Source organism: Pleurodeles waltl, chromosome 11, assembly GCF_031143425.1.
Source record: "Pleurodeles waltl isolate 20211129_DDA chromosome 11, aPleWal1.hap1.20221129, whole genome shotgun sequence".
NCBI lineage: Eukaryota > Metazoa > Chordata > Amphibia > Caudata > Salamandridae > Pleurodeles > Pleurodeles waltl.
Genome location: NC_090450.1, coordinates 639,628,669 through 639,645,196, shown reverse-complemented (window position 1 = coordinate 639,645,196; position 16,528 = coordinate 639,628,669). Strand labels below are relative to the sequence as shown.

At 46.3% G+C, this 16,528-nt stretch overlaps 1 protein-coding gene across 3 annotated transcripts in view; it reads right to left on the bottom strand.

Annotated features, from left to right (window-relative positions):
• DPYSL2 (dihydropyrimidinase like 2) overlaps nucleotides 1–16,528 on the bottom strand; it is a 377,715-nt gene that overhangs the window by 69,953 nt on the left and 291,234 nt on the right. For all 3 annotated transcript variants that reach the window (XM_069214158.1, XM_069214159.1, XM_069214161.1), the window contains 2 exons: nucleotides 10,685–10,765; nucleotides 4,175–4,243 (listed from right to left, as the gene is read on the bottom strand). In XM_069214158.1, the coding sequence (XP_069070259.1) occupies nucleotides 4,175–4,243; nucleotides 10,685–10,765 (150 nt within the window). The remainder of the gene's footprint in view (nucleotides 1–4,174; nucleotides 4,244–10,684; nucleotides 10,766–16,528) is intronic.

Below are 16,528 nucleotides of genomic sequence, written 5' to 3'. Positions count from 1 at the left end.
TTGCTGAACTCTTGTCTGGCTGTGAAAGTGCTCTCCAAGGGCTTGGATAGAGCTTGCCTCCTGTTCCTTGAAGTCTCAGGACCAAAAAGACTTCTTCCTTTCACGTGGACGCTCCGTGCGCCGAAAATTTCGACGCACAGCTTGTTTCGCGGCGAGAAAAACGCCGCACACCGACGCTGAACAACGCGACGCCCTCGGGACGATCGAGACTTCGACGCACAACCTCGCAAGGACAAAGCCGCCCGACTTCCAAGGAGAAATCGACGCGACGCCTACCGTGAGTGCGAAACTTTGCCGCACGGCCTCGCAAGGACAACGCCGCCCGACTTCCAAGGAGAAATCGACGCGACGCCTGCCGTGAGACCAAAATTTCGACGCACGGCCTCGCAAGGACAACGCCGCCCGACTTCCAAGGAGAAATCGACGCGACGTCTACCGTGAGATCGAAACTTCGACGCGCAGCCCCGCAGAACGACGCGCAGCCGGAAAATAAGCAGGAGAATCCACGCACAGACCCGGGACATCTGGTAATCCCCGCGATCCACAAAAAGAGACTGTCTGCGCGCCGGAAAACGACGCCCGACTTCCCCGCGTGGAAAAGACCGACGCAAGTCTGTGTGTGCTGAGGAGAAATCGACGCACACACCCCTTTTTCCACGCATCTCTTCTCCTGTGGCCCTCTGAGGAGATTTTCCACCAGAAACCAGGTACTTTGTGCTTGAAAGACACTGTATTGCATTCTAAAGACTTAAGACACTCTATATCACTTCCCTGTGATATTTCTACAATTTTCCATTGCAACTTTATTCTTTTTGACCTACAATTATCCTGATAAATATTATATATTTTTCTAAACACTGTGTGGTGTATTTTTGTGGTGCTATATGGTGGTATTGTATGATTTATTGCACAAATACTTTACACATTGCCTTCTAAGTTAAGCCTGACTGCTCGTGCCAAGCTACCAGAGGGTGGGCACAGGATAATCTTGGATAGTGTGTGACTTACCCTGACTAGAGTGAGGGCTTTTGCTTGGACAGGAAGTAACCTGACTGCCAACCAAAAACCCCATTTCTAACAGAGTGCATTGCGCTCGCCCCTAAAAAAGGAAAATCCGGTAAGTTTTGCCTTTCAGTGGGTTTGTCGATGCTTTCACAGATGTGCAACACCACCGGCCCACCGTGATGCAGCATATGCACACATGCATTATTACACATTAATCATTACACATGCACGCATATACACATATACGTCATGGCGGGGTGGCCATTTCATTTTCATTTACCAATCAAAAACAGCAGGCACAAATATTGGAGGGCTAAATTAAATAACTATAAAACAAAAGTGTGGCAGATAGCTTTTTTTAATATAGAAAAATTGCAGGTCTGGGGTCTTCAAATAAGACAATAAATGTGATGGGGAGGAGTGGAGGAGAAAAATACATGTAGACAAGCTTTGGGTGAAATAGGGGTTGGGGTCAATGGACTAACAGGATGGAAGAGGAGGGAATGTACATAAACAAAAAAAAATTAAAAGCTGAGAAAGAAAGGAAGGGAGCTTTAAATAAAAGAATAAGTGTGACAGGGAGGGTTTGTTCAAGAGGAAAATACACGCTGACAAGCATTGGGCGGAACAGGGAGGGTGGTTCAACGGAATAAACAAAAATACAAAAAAGCGGAGCACAATGAGGAGGGGCGGGCTAGGGCTCAGGAGACAGATGCCTTTGAGGTCAGAAAACAGATCTAATCTCCCATGTACTTATAATGTAAATCATTGCGACAGCAGCATGCACCTTACAAAAATGCATGTGCTTGTAGTTATGTGTTAGGCTTCACCAGTTCCTGTGAATGCAGTAAAAAAGGCTCCACTACAGCTCATAATCTGTGTATTGAACCAGCTCTTAGAAGGCACTATAACCATGCAAACAAATCGAAAACATCTAAAACACTCAGCATTGATGCTTAAAGTTACCATCTTCCGATCTTTATGGATAACCATCACTTTTGCACTTCCTCTTGCAGCCCCTTTCAAGAAATATCTACACAGAGTTACACACAATATGTATACACATACAGAAAGTGTGATTTTAGTATTCAATATCTCCATTAGTACACATTTTTAAAATTCGCTTCTTGGAAAAAATGCCAGAAAGGAAAATTCTTTCAAGTGTTTTTATATATTGAATCTAACTAGCAACTGCAAATATCAGCATCAACACAGGATTGATGAGGATCTGAACTGGATACATTTTAAAAGGCAACAGTTTGAAATAAGTCATCAGAAGAGACTGATACACTTGTTCTGCTGATTGACAACAGGATGGACTGGAAGCTAAAAAGATCTCAACAGACTGCTCTCTGTCTTGTACAAGTCAATATTCACACAAGAATAGGTATATGTAGGGCTGTGTGCCATGGAAGATACCATTGATCAAAACAGAACTTAAAAAATTTAACATGAAACTATGACAACCAATGATACCCAGGTAGAGCTGGAAAACGCCTGCACTCCATTGGAATGCTAGAAGCTAAAAAAAAGTAGTTTAATGAGGAGGATCTGTGGAAGGATATCTAATCTAAAGTTACAAACCAAAGAACACAAAGGAAATAATACTTCAGATTTATGCAGACTGTGCTGAAAAGGATGAATCAAGTGTGTTAGGCGTGCAAAGTCAATAATGCCAACAGTACCAAAAAAGTACCCATTAATAGGAATTCGGAGGTATTAGAGGCAGCTAAAAGGACATTAATGTAAGTACAAGCCATGAACAAGATGTTTTTTTTCACTCGGTATGAGACTAGGTGTTCCCCAGTAAGGAAGAGGACAACGTAGAAGCACTTCTGAAGAAAGCGACAAGGGGCTACACTTCTGATGTTCCCCGGCCTAAGTGCAGAGATTGTAACCAAAAGCAAGGAGTTGGCCCGCCCATCTTCAATGTACCCTAGAAGTGTCTCCCTCAGGAACTGCGAGCACTGGTATAGCTAAGTCTGCAACACTAATCAAGTTCTAGTCCTAGATTGCAGAAGGGAAGAAATGGACCCATGGTGAATAGCAGTGTTTAACATAGGATTTCAGGGTAGGTCTGAGCCACACATTAAATACTGAGAGGTGACTGATGATCAGAGAAGAATAAATAACATCGATCTCAAGACAAGAAAAGAGAGGCAGGAAACCAGGAATTGAGGATATGGCAGCAAACGATTTGGTGAGAGGTGAAACGAGATGACAGCCATCCCGGACACAAACCTCGAGATCCTTTTAAATGTGGAAAAGGCACCGTTAGCCCCTGAGGTCCATATGGGACTCACGGAACCTAGGTTGCAGCAATTGAAGCACAAAGAAAACGGACTGAGAGTCACATGGTCAACATGGAGAAGTAGATACAAAACTTGAATATATTCTGCCAAGGAATAACAAATGCTGTGATGAAACAAAGATTGTTTTAAATACCCAGAAAGCAGCTAATGTGAAAGTGTTTGGAGTTCCAGGTACACCTGATGAGATTTAACTGGCTTGAGACATTTTTTGACTAGTTAACGAGTCTCATTCTTCGAAAATAGCTGATGAAGTCCATTTCTAAGAAGGCATACTTCATCAAGTTCTCCAAATGATGCTAGTGAACATAGCGAAGGCACAATTATGGTTCAGCTTTAAGATCTGGGGATGAAAGATAAAGCTAGGATGAGTGCAACATTTAAGAAACAAGACTTGAATTATGGCGAATGGGGTCTATAAATGGTCCCTGACCTAAGCATCGAGACTGTAACCAAAGGGAAAGTCTTACTGCAAGCTGCAGAGCACCATTTACTTTGAATGTACCGTCAATGATGTGGAACACAGCTATGCTCAGAGTGGCCTCTATTGTCTTTCAAGATGAAGCAGCAAAGTAATTTGTAGACTAACTAAACCGTCATGAATCAGTTTGAATTTTTAATGGGGGGAATGACAGTTTGCTGTTTCTCATGGGTCACTGCACAGCACAGTATACCCTATGGGTCTCTATGTGTGGCAACAAAGGGATCGAAGAGGAGACCAGAGTGTTACTAATACGACGTTTAGCCGTTTACAGTTCTCTCACTGCACGACACAGTTTGCAACATTAAGGAGCTAGAAAAAACTACAGGATAAATTTGAGTTTGAAAAAACAACGCAAACAGACAAAATATATGCTCACCTCTTCAGGGCGGCTCAGGGCATGCCCTTCTGGCCCAGTGATGCCCAGTTCCAGGATTCTCTGTTGTTCCTAAGACATAAAACACAAAACAAACCGAAACATAACTTAGTAGCCTCGAAGTTGGAATGTTGTTTTTATAAGGAGTGCTTCAGAGCGAGGTTGACCCTCTTTCACTCACTCCCATCAAAACATATCATACATATTGATCTATTGTTTATTCCTGCAAATATAATTTATGTGCTCCTCTAATCTCAAAATTCATATAATTATGAAAAGCTATAACGAGTGCAGTCACATAAGAATTGGAGCATATGCATCAATACATGTCTCTTCCAGCAATGGCCAATTAGTGTTGAAATAGAATAGGTTAGCTATGCAAAATCTCTTTCCGCAACCTCAAGTATCACTTTCCCACCGTTGCTTTACAGTCTCTCTTTTCTACTGTTAATATTTATCACCTGCATTTCCTCTGTAAAACTCTTGGTCTCTAAAAACACAGTAAGATCCTTTTAAAGATTTGGCTAGGTTATTCCAGGACAACAACAAATTAATAGACAGGGCAAGTACATTTTCTGCTTAAACGCAGAATCATTCTTAAAGCTAAAAAGCGTTCAGGCTGCTGAGGGTAGAATAACGTGCTAGCCACCTAAACCTCTTGCCACCTTGTTTCTTCAGGAACAACTAGGCAACCAGGAGGGTGCCTACTCATACCCAATTCAGAGTAAGGAAGTCCTGTTACTTCCACTTGAGATGTGGAAGTTGTTGAACACACGCCTATTTCCAAAACAAAAAACCTTTTGGGGTACCGATTTAAACATCTTTCAGTGCCACATGGACTGTTTTTCAAGGCAATCATCTAGTCATCTTGCTCCATTAACTCCATCTTTACGACAAAGACAAGAGATCCAATGTTTTGGTTCTGAATCTACTGCAAAACAGTATGTGCAACCTGTCCTTTGTAATCTTCAGAGACTGTCTTGGTGCCAAATCTCCCAGGCATTATGTCAGTGCTGCTGAGGAACTCTTTAGTTAAAAGGTGATTCTTGAAGTGCGCCTTTTACACACTGAGCTCTGCCACCAAAGGCTCAGCACACATTCATTCAAGACAAAGAGGGAATTAATGCCACCCCTTCAATTCTGATTTCTCCACAATCAGTACATTATTTTCTGACATGATATTGTCAGAGAACTATGCAGAGTTTGAAGAGTAATCAAAAAACTGAACTTCAGCCTGAAAGGGCGAGAAACAGGTCATGGCCCTAATATGTCAATCACAGGACTAATGTGCTGGAGGACTGCTAAAATGCAGATCGTTCTCCACTGGATGACCAATCAAGACTGAATAAAAGAGCTGTGGAATTCAGCTGTGAAAATGCCTCCGGAGTCAAAGGTTTTACTTTCAAGCATGATAATTCATTCACAATCTTTCTCTGTGGCAGTTACCTCTTTAGATTTTATGTTCAATCCAACGATGGAAGACTTCCAGGCTAGGACAGCTTGCAAATGACCCCCACACACAAATAAAGAGGTCATTCTATGGTCGCACCTGAACGTTTACAGAGGACCCTCTTCCTTAATCTGATACTGTGTCTTTAAAAGGGAAGAAAGTGTGAACACCCTGAATCAAACCCTTTTTTATCAACTCTGAAGTTTCTAAAACATTCCCTCACTGCCATTTTCTTTTTTCTGTCCCCTTTCCTTTGAGGATCTTTCTGCAAACACATCGCAGGTAAACACCAGGAGACACCTTTGGTATCTTTTTCCCCATATTCTTTCTTTATGTGCTTCCCTGCCTCATTTCAAGTTCCATCCAACTCCTGGCATCAGTCATTCAGCCCCCCTTACTCCACTTTGCTCCCACATCCTTGATCCCTTTCTCAGCGCCATTTTGATGCATTGTCTTTAGTGTACCTGATATTACAAGGCTTCCCTGCTCGGTTTTCTTCTCGGCTCCCAGTGGATTAATGTCAATCAAATCCCCACCTTAAGATTGAACAGTAGCAGATGCATAAAGAATAACCATTACACTCGGAGGGCAACATCCTGCAAACTAATTATAACAATTATTAGAACACTGGAATGTTGGGAGCTCCACTGAAGACAGTGGGGTAGCTCCGGGCTTATCATGGCTAGTATAAGCCCAGAGCTCCAACATCCCAATGTTTTTCTTTCTGTTTCTCCCTTTTTAGTTTAGAACATTTTAACTTAGTGGGTGGAATGTTTTAATAGCCTTATAGTCCTTCTGCCTCTGGGTACACCGTTTGTTAAACGTGCGCTCCCTCGTTACAGGCCCTCACCTGTGGCACTGTCCCATAACCTGTTCATTGCCTTTAACAACCGGTATGACCTTGGCAGCGGGCTATAAGGCTGTATTACCAGCAGTTAAAAGGCACAAATGTGGTAATCGGCAGACATGCCCTCTTGAGCATATTCTGGCCAAAGGGTTAGAAAAATATTACGAAAGGTCTCTAGAATACACATGTAACAGACTAATGATGGAGTACACTGATAAATCACATGTCAGGTAAAGAGATCTTGACAACTGGCCTAGTAGCTTAAACAACCTTAGCTATACTGAAAAGTCATGACTTAACGCAAGGTCTACCACATGAAAAGTTGGTGTAAATGAAATGTGATAGACTACGGTACGAAAAAGTACGTATCACAAATAGGATGAAGAATGGTGCACTTCACATTATTTGGATCCAGGCCAAGACTAATATGCCTTTGCTTAATCGATTTCCATAATAGCAAAATTTTAAAATAAATGTTAGAGTGGGTGGCACCAGGACTAATTCCAGCGGATAAATCAGGTTTAATTTTTTCTTCTCCACTAAAATTCAACCGATCTGGCCAGTCCTGTTTTTCCTGGTTAAAGTTTTCAAAACTGGACTATGGCAAACGAGTTTACTGAGATCCTAATTTCTCCACCGAAGGCCAGTAAAAGATATAGAATGCCACAGCCAATAGTCCTATTTGGTCTGCATATGTTTAAACGTGCCTCTTCCTGCTAGCGCTTACTGCAGCGCTTGAAGTGAGAAAGAACAAAGTTTAATGTGACCTGTATTATTATTTGCCAAGCCTCCTACAATGTCTAAGGTAGGAAACAACTGCGCAACTTTCAACAACCCTTTCTGTTTCAAACCCCCTATTGAAAACACTGACGTTTTTGCGAAAGGAAACTGTAAACAGTAAGTAGGACTTCAGAAGGGAGCAACTGTGCAACACTTCCCCCTGCACATTTGAGAGTAGTAACAGTATGCTCACCTTCACTTTCGGAGCTCAAAACCTGGCTATTCTCATAAATAGAACTTAAGTTGCAGGGAGGCAGCAAAATAACACATATGTGTATTTTCCAATGCATTAGCTTCAAGAGACAGACGGTTTGTAAAATGGCTGTATAAACACTATTAACCAACCAATCAGCAGGAAATGGGGCAATGTGCAATGGAGACAGCATCCAAAGGCGATATTGAGAACACCAGGGCAAGATGCAGAGTGACAACTGGGAGTCACCTGACACACAATGAGGAGGCCAGAGAAGAACTAAGGGTTTTGTGGCGTACTACTTTATTCAACAACTAGACTACAGTTATTGGTTTACTAAACTTGGGGTTGGGTGGGGTGGGGGGTGCGGGGGGATGGGGGGAGAAGAGAGGTGCTGCTACTGCTCTAACAGCCAGGTCTTGAGAAGTCTCCTGAAAGTAAGGAGGTCTTTGGTCTGACGCAGGTGGGTGGGAAGAGTGTTCCATGTCTTGGCGGCGAGGTAAGAATGATCTGCCGCTGGTGATGGTTCTGCGGACGCGTGGACGGTTGCGAGGGCGAGGTCGGCGGAGCGGAGATGCTGGGTCAGGATGTGGGAGAGCCTTCTGTTGAGGTATTCTGGTCCAGTGTTTTGCAGTGCTTTGTGAGCGTGGGTGAGGAGTTTGAAGGTGATTCTCTTGTTGACTGGGAGCCAGTGCAGGTCTCTGATGGCCTGTGATGTGGCAGTGGTAGGGGATGTCTAGGATGAGGCATGCAGAGGCGTTCTGGATGCGTTGCAGCCTCTTCTGCAGTTTGGCCATGGTTCCTGCGTAGAGGGCATTGCGGTAGTCCAGTTTGCTGCTTACGAGGGCTTGGGTGATTGTTCTTCTGGTTTCGGTGAAGATCCATTTGTAGATCTTTCGGAGCATGCAGAGGGTGTTGAAGCAGGAGGAGGAGTCGGCATTGACTAGCTGGGTCATGGATAATGAGGAGTCCAAGATGAATCCTAGGTTGTATGCGCAGTCAGTGGGAGTCGGAGCAGCTCCGAGAGAGGCAGGCCACCAGGAGTCATCCCATGCGGAGGGGGTGGAGCCAAAGAGGAGGACTTCCATTTTGTTGGACTTGAGTTTGAGGCAGCTGTTCTTCATCCATTCGGCGATGGCCTTCATTCCTTCATGGAGATTGGTCTTGGCAGAGTCCTTGGTGAGGGAGAGGATCAGCTGGGTGTCGTTGGCGTATGAGATGATGTTGAGGTTGTGGGATCGGGCGATGTTAGCGAGCGGGGCCATGAAAACATTGAAGAGGGTCGGGCTGAGGGCCGAACCCTGGGGTACGCAACAGATGATTTTGGTGGCCTCCAAGCGGAATGGGGGGGGGGGGGGGGGGGGTTGGCGGACTCTCTGGGTTCTGCCGGTGAGAAAGGAGATGACCCAGTCCAGGGCTCTGTCGTGGGTTCCTGCATTGCTGAGGCATGAGCGTAGGGTGTGGTGGCAAACAGTGTCGAACGCGGCCGAGAGGTCCAGGAGGATGAGGGCTGCCGTTTCACCATTGTCCAGTATGGTTCTGAAGTCGTCGGTGGCGGCGATGAGGGGAGTTTCTGTACTGTGGTTGCTGCGGAATCCGGATTGGGAAGGGTCCAGGGTGCTGTTCTCCTCGAGGAAGCGGGTTAGTGGTCTGTGGCCAGCCTTCTCAATGACTTTTGGTATAAAGAGCATCAGTAGTGAGAAACAGCCAAAAATGTGAGATGTCCGACTCAAAAGGAGGATGCTTGAGAATACACAAATGGGGAAGAGAAGGCTAGATAACACATAAATGGGGAGGACAGGATACAAAGCTGTAAGCGGAGGAGGCCACAGAGCAGCAATGGGTAGATAAGTAACATGCCAAGATAACTGGTGATTAATATAACTGCTGAAGAGAGATCGGGGTTTTGTCTAGTGGCAATTTTAACCCATCTAAGGTAGCGCAGAAGGATGATATGCCTGCTGCAAAGGATGTGTACTATGGCGATCGCAGAACATTATTTTATATGCATAGCTCAGTGGGACACTGCTTGTCACAGAGCTTCTTTTGTTACTGTACAGTTCATAAGTTATAATCATAATCTAGCACAGAGAGCTATTATGAACTGCCATTAAAGAGCATCATGAAAGCATCATAGTACAGTTTAGAAAGTTATGTTTTCCCCAGTCTTTGATTATCCTAATTTTACTTAAAAGAAAAAAAAAAAAAAAAAAACGGGTTTGTTTGGTTAGAAATCAATTGTTATGAGTAAAGTCAACCCTACCCACTGCATTAGGTTCTGAATCCTATGTTTATGCTTCCCAAGACCAAGCACTCTTAAATAATGCCTACCAGTTTGGATAATCCTACACTTTATAGTCCCCATTGCCAACATTTTCTATACACTGATTAGGAGTGTGTGATGTAAGTGCACCAACACCCTAAGCTGGTTAGAGAAGTTCTACATACCAAATACATGTAAGAAAGGGGCTATGGAGAGATGAGAGACACTGTTAGAGGATGATGGTGAGTGAATAATTGAAGAAACCCAATAAAGATTGCCCTATTCTGGTGCACTGTAAAGTCATAATTTACTATGCCTTAAAAAGGAATGCAATTGAATACATAATGAAAAATGTGTTGTGAAATGCACAGTTTTTGCCATTTGTTTCTAAAATTTTCTTGAGGGTGTAGGGGGGAGCCCCCACCAAACCCCATTGTAGTGGTCAGATGCACTCGCTATGCATCCTGTGGTGGCTGCTCTGAGAAAATTTGCCAGGGATGCTTTGGGTTCCCAGTCCGGCCTGGGATGCTGCAGAGGAGAGCGCACATCAAGCTAAGGAAGGGGCAGAGTTTAAAATCATCTTTCCCAAAGATACTTTTTGATTGTTTATTATCAGTGCATCATTTTTGTGGATTACATAAAAATTTAAGTGCTGTCTTATTTGCGCTTCACCTACGATCTCAAACATTTAGTCTTGTTGTCCACAGAAAACTGGCGATGCACAGCATTAGTTTTCTTCTAGTTTAGAAAACTGGTATATCACTTATGTTGCCATAAATTACTTTATCTGACAATATTCAGTAACTATGTTGAAGCACAAACAATCCTTAAACAATACAATATAGGGAACAGTTATTAGGAAGGCATGTTTTTTTTTTTTTGCTACAACTAAAAACATGTCTATTGAACCTTTCCAAGACACCATGTGTTTAGTGCTTCTAACATTACCCACGGTTTCATCAGCAGGTGGCAATAATTACCTCAGCAATGATATCGCCGTTCTCAGCATGAACTTGTGCAATAGCTCCCATGTCACGTATTACGCTCAGTACCTCGTATATCTGAAAAACAAAATATGATTTAATCTCTTCATGCATAAGCCCTGTCCATCACACTATTTTCAACCACCTCATAACTATACTTTTAGAAGCTTCCCCATCCTACAACTTCATACCAATATAGGCTCCAATTATAAGGAGTATCAAGGACATTCAGGTTTTGTTTCATTCTGGTATCTCATCCCCCTCATACTTTTACCCAGGGTGTTGACTCTAATAACAGTAAGAATGCTACAGTATCTGTTGCCTACAGTCACAGTCTCATTTACTGAAATGAAATGACATCTTTGTAATGGTAATAATAAATCCTCTTTACTAGTAAAGTCAGATTTATTATTACTATTTTAGAAATGCCACTTTTACAAATTGGCATTTTTCTGCTGTCACTGATCTGTGTGCCTGACAGCCTGTCTCCAATATCCATCTGGTCTGGGCTGGGCGACAGCTACATTTGTGCATTCCCTCCAGACACCCACAATGCAGGACACTCAACTGCATCTACATTCATGTGAATACTGATGGGTCTTCCTGGACTGGAAGGATGGAGGGGAGCTCACACCTACACTTCAAGAGGGAAGTGCCTGTCCCCACACAAAGGGCGGATTCGCCCCCTATTGATAGTCTAGAGTCAAGGCTGGTTTGAGAGGGAGACCTGTGCACTTTAGAAGGATCCTTTGAAGTCATCCCCCCCACATCAAAGGTATCTTTTAGTGTAAGTACTGGAGATCTGAACCCCTGAAATCAGCAGTCCTCTGGACCTGAAGAAGACTGATGGAGTAAAGGCTGCTGTGAAGCCACCTTGCTGTTACAAGGAACTGCTGCCCTGTTTGCTGAGCTGCCGTGATGCCTACTGACCTCTGCCCTGCCAAACTAAGGACTACCTCAGAGTGACTCCAAGGGATTGTTGGCTTGCACCCTGTTCTTACACAAGATCTCAAGGACATGAATCAGTAAGTTTGGGTTGACACTCAAGAAGTATAGGCAACGGTTCAGGGCTATTCACAAACTTTCTACACAAACATGGGTAGATTTCTTGGACTACGCTAGTAAGGTACTGAAGGCCTTGGTGAGAGGCAGCAAGGCTGATGACTTTGAAGGGCTGTACAACTTATTTTTGAATGAACACGTTCTTGATACTTGTTTTCCAGGGCTGCACCAACACCTGGTGGATAGCAAGCTCACTGAATCTAGGAAGCTTGCTGAAGAGGCAGACATCTGGGTCAGGGTCAGCACCAGGGTGTCCAAGAAGGTATCTGGGGTGACTCCCATAAAGGTGGTCAGGGTTCCCAGCAGAAGGAGGGGGATAAAAAGGGGCTCTCTAAATGCCCCCAAACCAACTCACAAGGGAAAGGGTCTGGTTCTCATTCCCAATCTGGCCACAAAAAGCAAAGCTACCCTGATAAAAGTCAGCAGCCCAAAATGCCCAAGTGCTATTAGTGCATTGAGTATGGACACTACAAGCGCAACCCCAAATATCCAAGAAGAGCACACCCTCCCACTGGAGGCGAGAACCAAGGAGTGGCTAGCATAGTGCTGGGAAAGTAGTTTGGCCCAGTTAATTGGGGGTGGGGGGAATAGTTTAGCAAGGTTACCCTAGTGTCCCTGGGTGACAGTGAGATCATTCTTAAGATCCATGTGCCTTCAAATACTACCCAGTATAGGTAATGGGTCACTATCAAGGTGTTGAGGTTCTGAGGGACACAGGTGCCTGTCTGACTATGGTACGGAGTCACCTGGTGTCCCCTGGGCAGGTGATTCCAAATACATTCCACCAAGTTGTGGTGGCTGACCACAGAGAGGGTCAATACTCTGTGAGGTCATTTTTCCATTTCTCTTGTTCCATTTGAGTGGGGTGGGGGATACAGGACTTCTGAAGGTTGCTGTGAGCCCTGCCATGCCTGTAAACTGTTTGCTGGGTAATGACCTGGAGTCCACTGTCTAGAAAGAAGTGGAACTCAAGGCTCATGTGGAGATGTTGAGGTTACCCGATTGGATCTGTGCTACCACAAACTCCATGGCTGCCTGGGAGGAGAGTCAGAAAGGGATGGAGCCTGGAATAATGGGCTAGCCAGGTGCTTAAAAGGGGAAAGGCAGAGGGTGTGGGAAACCAGCCGCTGAGTGTACGCCAGTGAGATGGATAGGGCACCTTCAGCCTGACTATCAAGGCCAGTAAGTGCCAGATAGGGCAGGTGGTGTACCTTGGGAGACCACCATGGCCTGGAAGCCACAAAAACCCAGGCTGAGGTCAGCACATTCTTGGGCCTCACTGGGTACTATAGGGGGTTTGTCAAGTGATACGGCACCATTTTTGCCCCCATGACTGAGCTGACTTCTAAGAAGCAGCCCAGGAATGTGACAGAGGTATGCCAAAAAGCATTTGACTCCCTGAAGTAAGCCATGTGCTAACACTACTCCTGTGCTTGGGGCCCCTGACTTCTCTAAGGAGTTTATCGTTCAGACAGATGCCATCTATGAGCATGGCATAGGGGCTGTTTTATTACATCTCAATGAAGAAGGCCTGGACCAACCTGTAGCCTACATCTCTAGGAGGTTACTTCTTCAGGAAGAGAGGTGAAGTGCTACTGAGAGAGAAGCTTCTGCTGTGGTGAAGTTGAGGCCATACCTGTCGGCACTCACTTCCTGTTTCGGGCTGACCACACGCCCCTCAGGTGGCTCAAGCAAATGAGGGGTGAAACTCCCAAACTGTTTACGTGGTCCATTTCCCTACAGGGTATAGACTTCAGGGTAGAACATAGACCTGGGGAAGACCACACCAACGCTGATGGCCTATCTAGGTTTTTCTGCCTTAGTGATGAGAACTCCCTAGAGGTTGGATAGCTCTCCCCACTTTCAGCTTGGGGGGGGGGGGAGGGGAGAGGGAGAATGTGTTAGACCTGGCCTCCTTAGAGTGGTCTTTCTCCAGACTTTTTGCCTTTTACCTCCTGTTTTTTGCTGTATCTTTTTGTTGGCTTTAAGATTCTGAGCACTTTACCACTGCTAACCAGTGCTAAAGTGCATGTGCTTCTCCCCTAAACATGGTAACATTAGTGTATCCACAAGTGATATATTTAATTTACTTTAAATCCCTTGTAAAGTGGTATGCCATATACCCAGGGTCTGTAAATTAAATGGTACTAGTTGTCCTGAGGCACTGATTGTGACACCCTCTTCTGTAGCCCTTAAACACGCCACATGCCTGCAATTGCACGTGTGTGACTCCCTGACCTGGTTCTGGCCAGGAGTCCACTTGGCACCACCAGCCTGCCCCCGTGCCCCTGATCCATCCGACTGCCGCCTGGACAGCAGTTCGAGGCCCTCTTCCACCCGCAGGCACCCGCCTGCACCTCATCCCTGGTGCCTAGTGGTAGGCATCTCCGGTTTACCGTGTAAGTGATCCTTTTGTATTTTTGTATTTTTGTATTCCGTATATGCCGTTTATGTACTTTTTATTCTGTATATGCCGTTTTCTTCTACCTTCTTTTGCATACCCTTCGAATCCTACTGTGATCCCTGCACCGCGCTTTTCTGCCCCCGTTCCTAGCTCTCGCTTCGCTCTCTCCCCCGCCTGTTTTTCTCACCTCCGGCCGGTCTCGGTTGCCCCTGCCGCTGCCTCCCCTGCCGCCCCGCCCCCGCGCACACCCATTGGCCCTCCCTCCCTCCCTCCTCCCAGCTACTCCACCCTCCCATCCCATCCTCTTAATGGCGGCCACAGCAAGGCCGCGCCGCTGGCGCGCCATAGGCAACTCTGTCTGCGCCCATCCGTGCCTGGACTGCACCCAGCGCCAGTCCCCCTGGTCCACCCAGCCAAGGCCCCCCCCAAACAACACTACACCACAAACACTCTCCACTTCCTCAACCCAGGACCACGCCCCGCCTGCACCCAAACCAACCCCACACACACACACACAGGGGCCCTTCACCTGCTACGCATTCCGATTCTCCTGCTCCATCTTTCACACCTCCAACACCCACACGCTCCACACCAACCCCAACGCCCCCACACCAAACACAACACCCCCAATGCAACAAACTCCCGCACAGCCCCCGCATCCCCCAACAGGCCCCACCACAAAAAACACACAACCTGAACACACTCCACGACAACACCACCACAACCCACACCAACACCACAAGCCCCCACACCAACACCATCGCACAACACAACAACACCCCCCCACAACCATCTCAACTGCTTACTTCTAAACACCCGCTCCCTACACAAACATGCCATAGAACTCTGGGACCACATCACACTCACCCGACATCGTCTTCCTCACGGAAACCTGGACAAACCACTCATCTGAGCCCGACATAGCCACAGCCACCCCTAATGGGTCAAACTCCAACGCAAAGACCGCCTAAACAAACCAGGAGGTGGCATCGCCATGCTTCACAAAGACAACATTAAGGTCACCACCAACACCCACGACACCCTCGACAGCGCAGAACACATGCACTTCCTAATCCACATAAACAACACCACCACCCTCAGAGGTACATTCATATACAGACCCCCAGGGCCACACCCCCCCTTCTGTGACACCATCGCTGACACCATCAGCCCTCACACACTCACCTCCACAGACTACATCCTCCTCTGTGACTTCAACTTTCACTTGGAGAACCCTCAAGACCACAACTCCTGATCTCTCCTAGACAACCTCACCAACCTCAGACTCAAACAACTGGTCACAGCACCCACCCACTCAGCAGGACACACACTAGACGCAATCTTCACTTCGAGCCAACACATAACCTACACGCACAACACCGAACTCCACTGGACCGACCACCACTGCGTCCACTTCTCCTTCGCCAAACCTCCCCCACACCACCACCAACACACCACGCCCTAACGCATGTGGGACAAGATCCCGACAGAACTCCTGAACTCCAAACTAGCGCAGAACCCCCCCCCACACACCAATGACCCCAACACTGCAGCCCACAACCTCGCAAAGTGGATCACTACCTGAGCAGACTCACTCGCCCCCCTCAGAAAAAACATCACCACCCGCAACATTAAGAACGCCCCATGGTTCACCACTGAACTCCAAGACTCCAAGCGCAAATGCCGCAAAGCAGGGAAAGCCTGGCGACAGGAACCCTCAACCACAAACTTCTCCACCCTCAAAACCTCCATTCGCAATCACCACCAACTCATACACACCACCAAAAGAGCATACTACAAGGAACGCATAGACAGCAACACCCACAACAGCAAAGAACTCTTTACCATCATCAAAGAGCTCTCCAAACCCAAAGCCAGCAACATAGAACCCACGCACACACAACCCCTCTGCGACTCCCTCTCAAACCACTTCAACCGCAAAATCCTAGACATACACAAGTTTCATACCACACACTCCCACCACACACACCACACACCTGTCCAACACAGACCCCCCCCCCCCCCCCACACCCCTTCCAACCTACTAATCATCTGGGCCCCAACCACCGACGAAGAAATGAAAAAACAATGAATTCCATCCACTCTGGATCCCCCTCCGACCCCTGCCCCCATCGCATTTACAACAAAGCCAGCCCAACCATCGCCCCCATGCTTCGCGACAAAATCGACACCGCCACCTTCCCAGACCCCTGGAAGCACGCAGAAATCACTGCACTCCTAAAAAAGCCCAAAGCTGACCCGGACGACCTCTCCAACTACCGCCCCATCTCTCTCCTCCCTCTTCCCGCCAAGGTCGCTGAGAAACTAGTGAGCACCCGCCTATCCCACTTCCTGGAGGAAAACAAAACACTCAA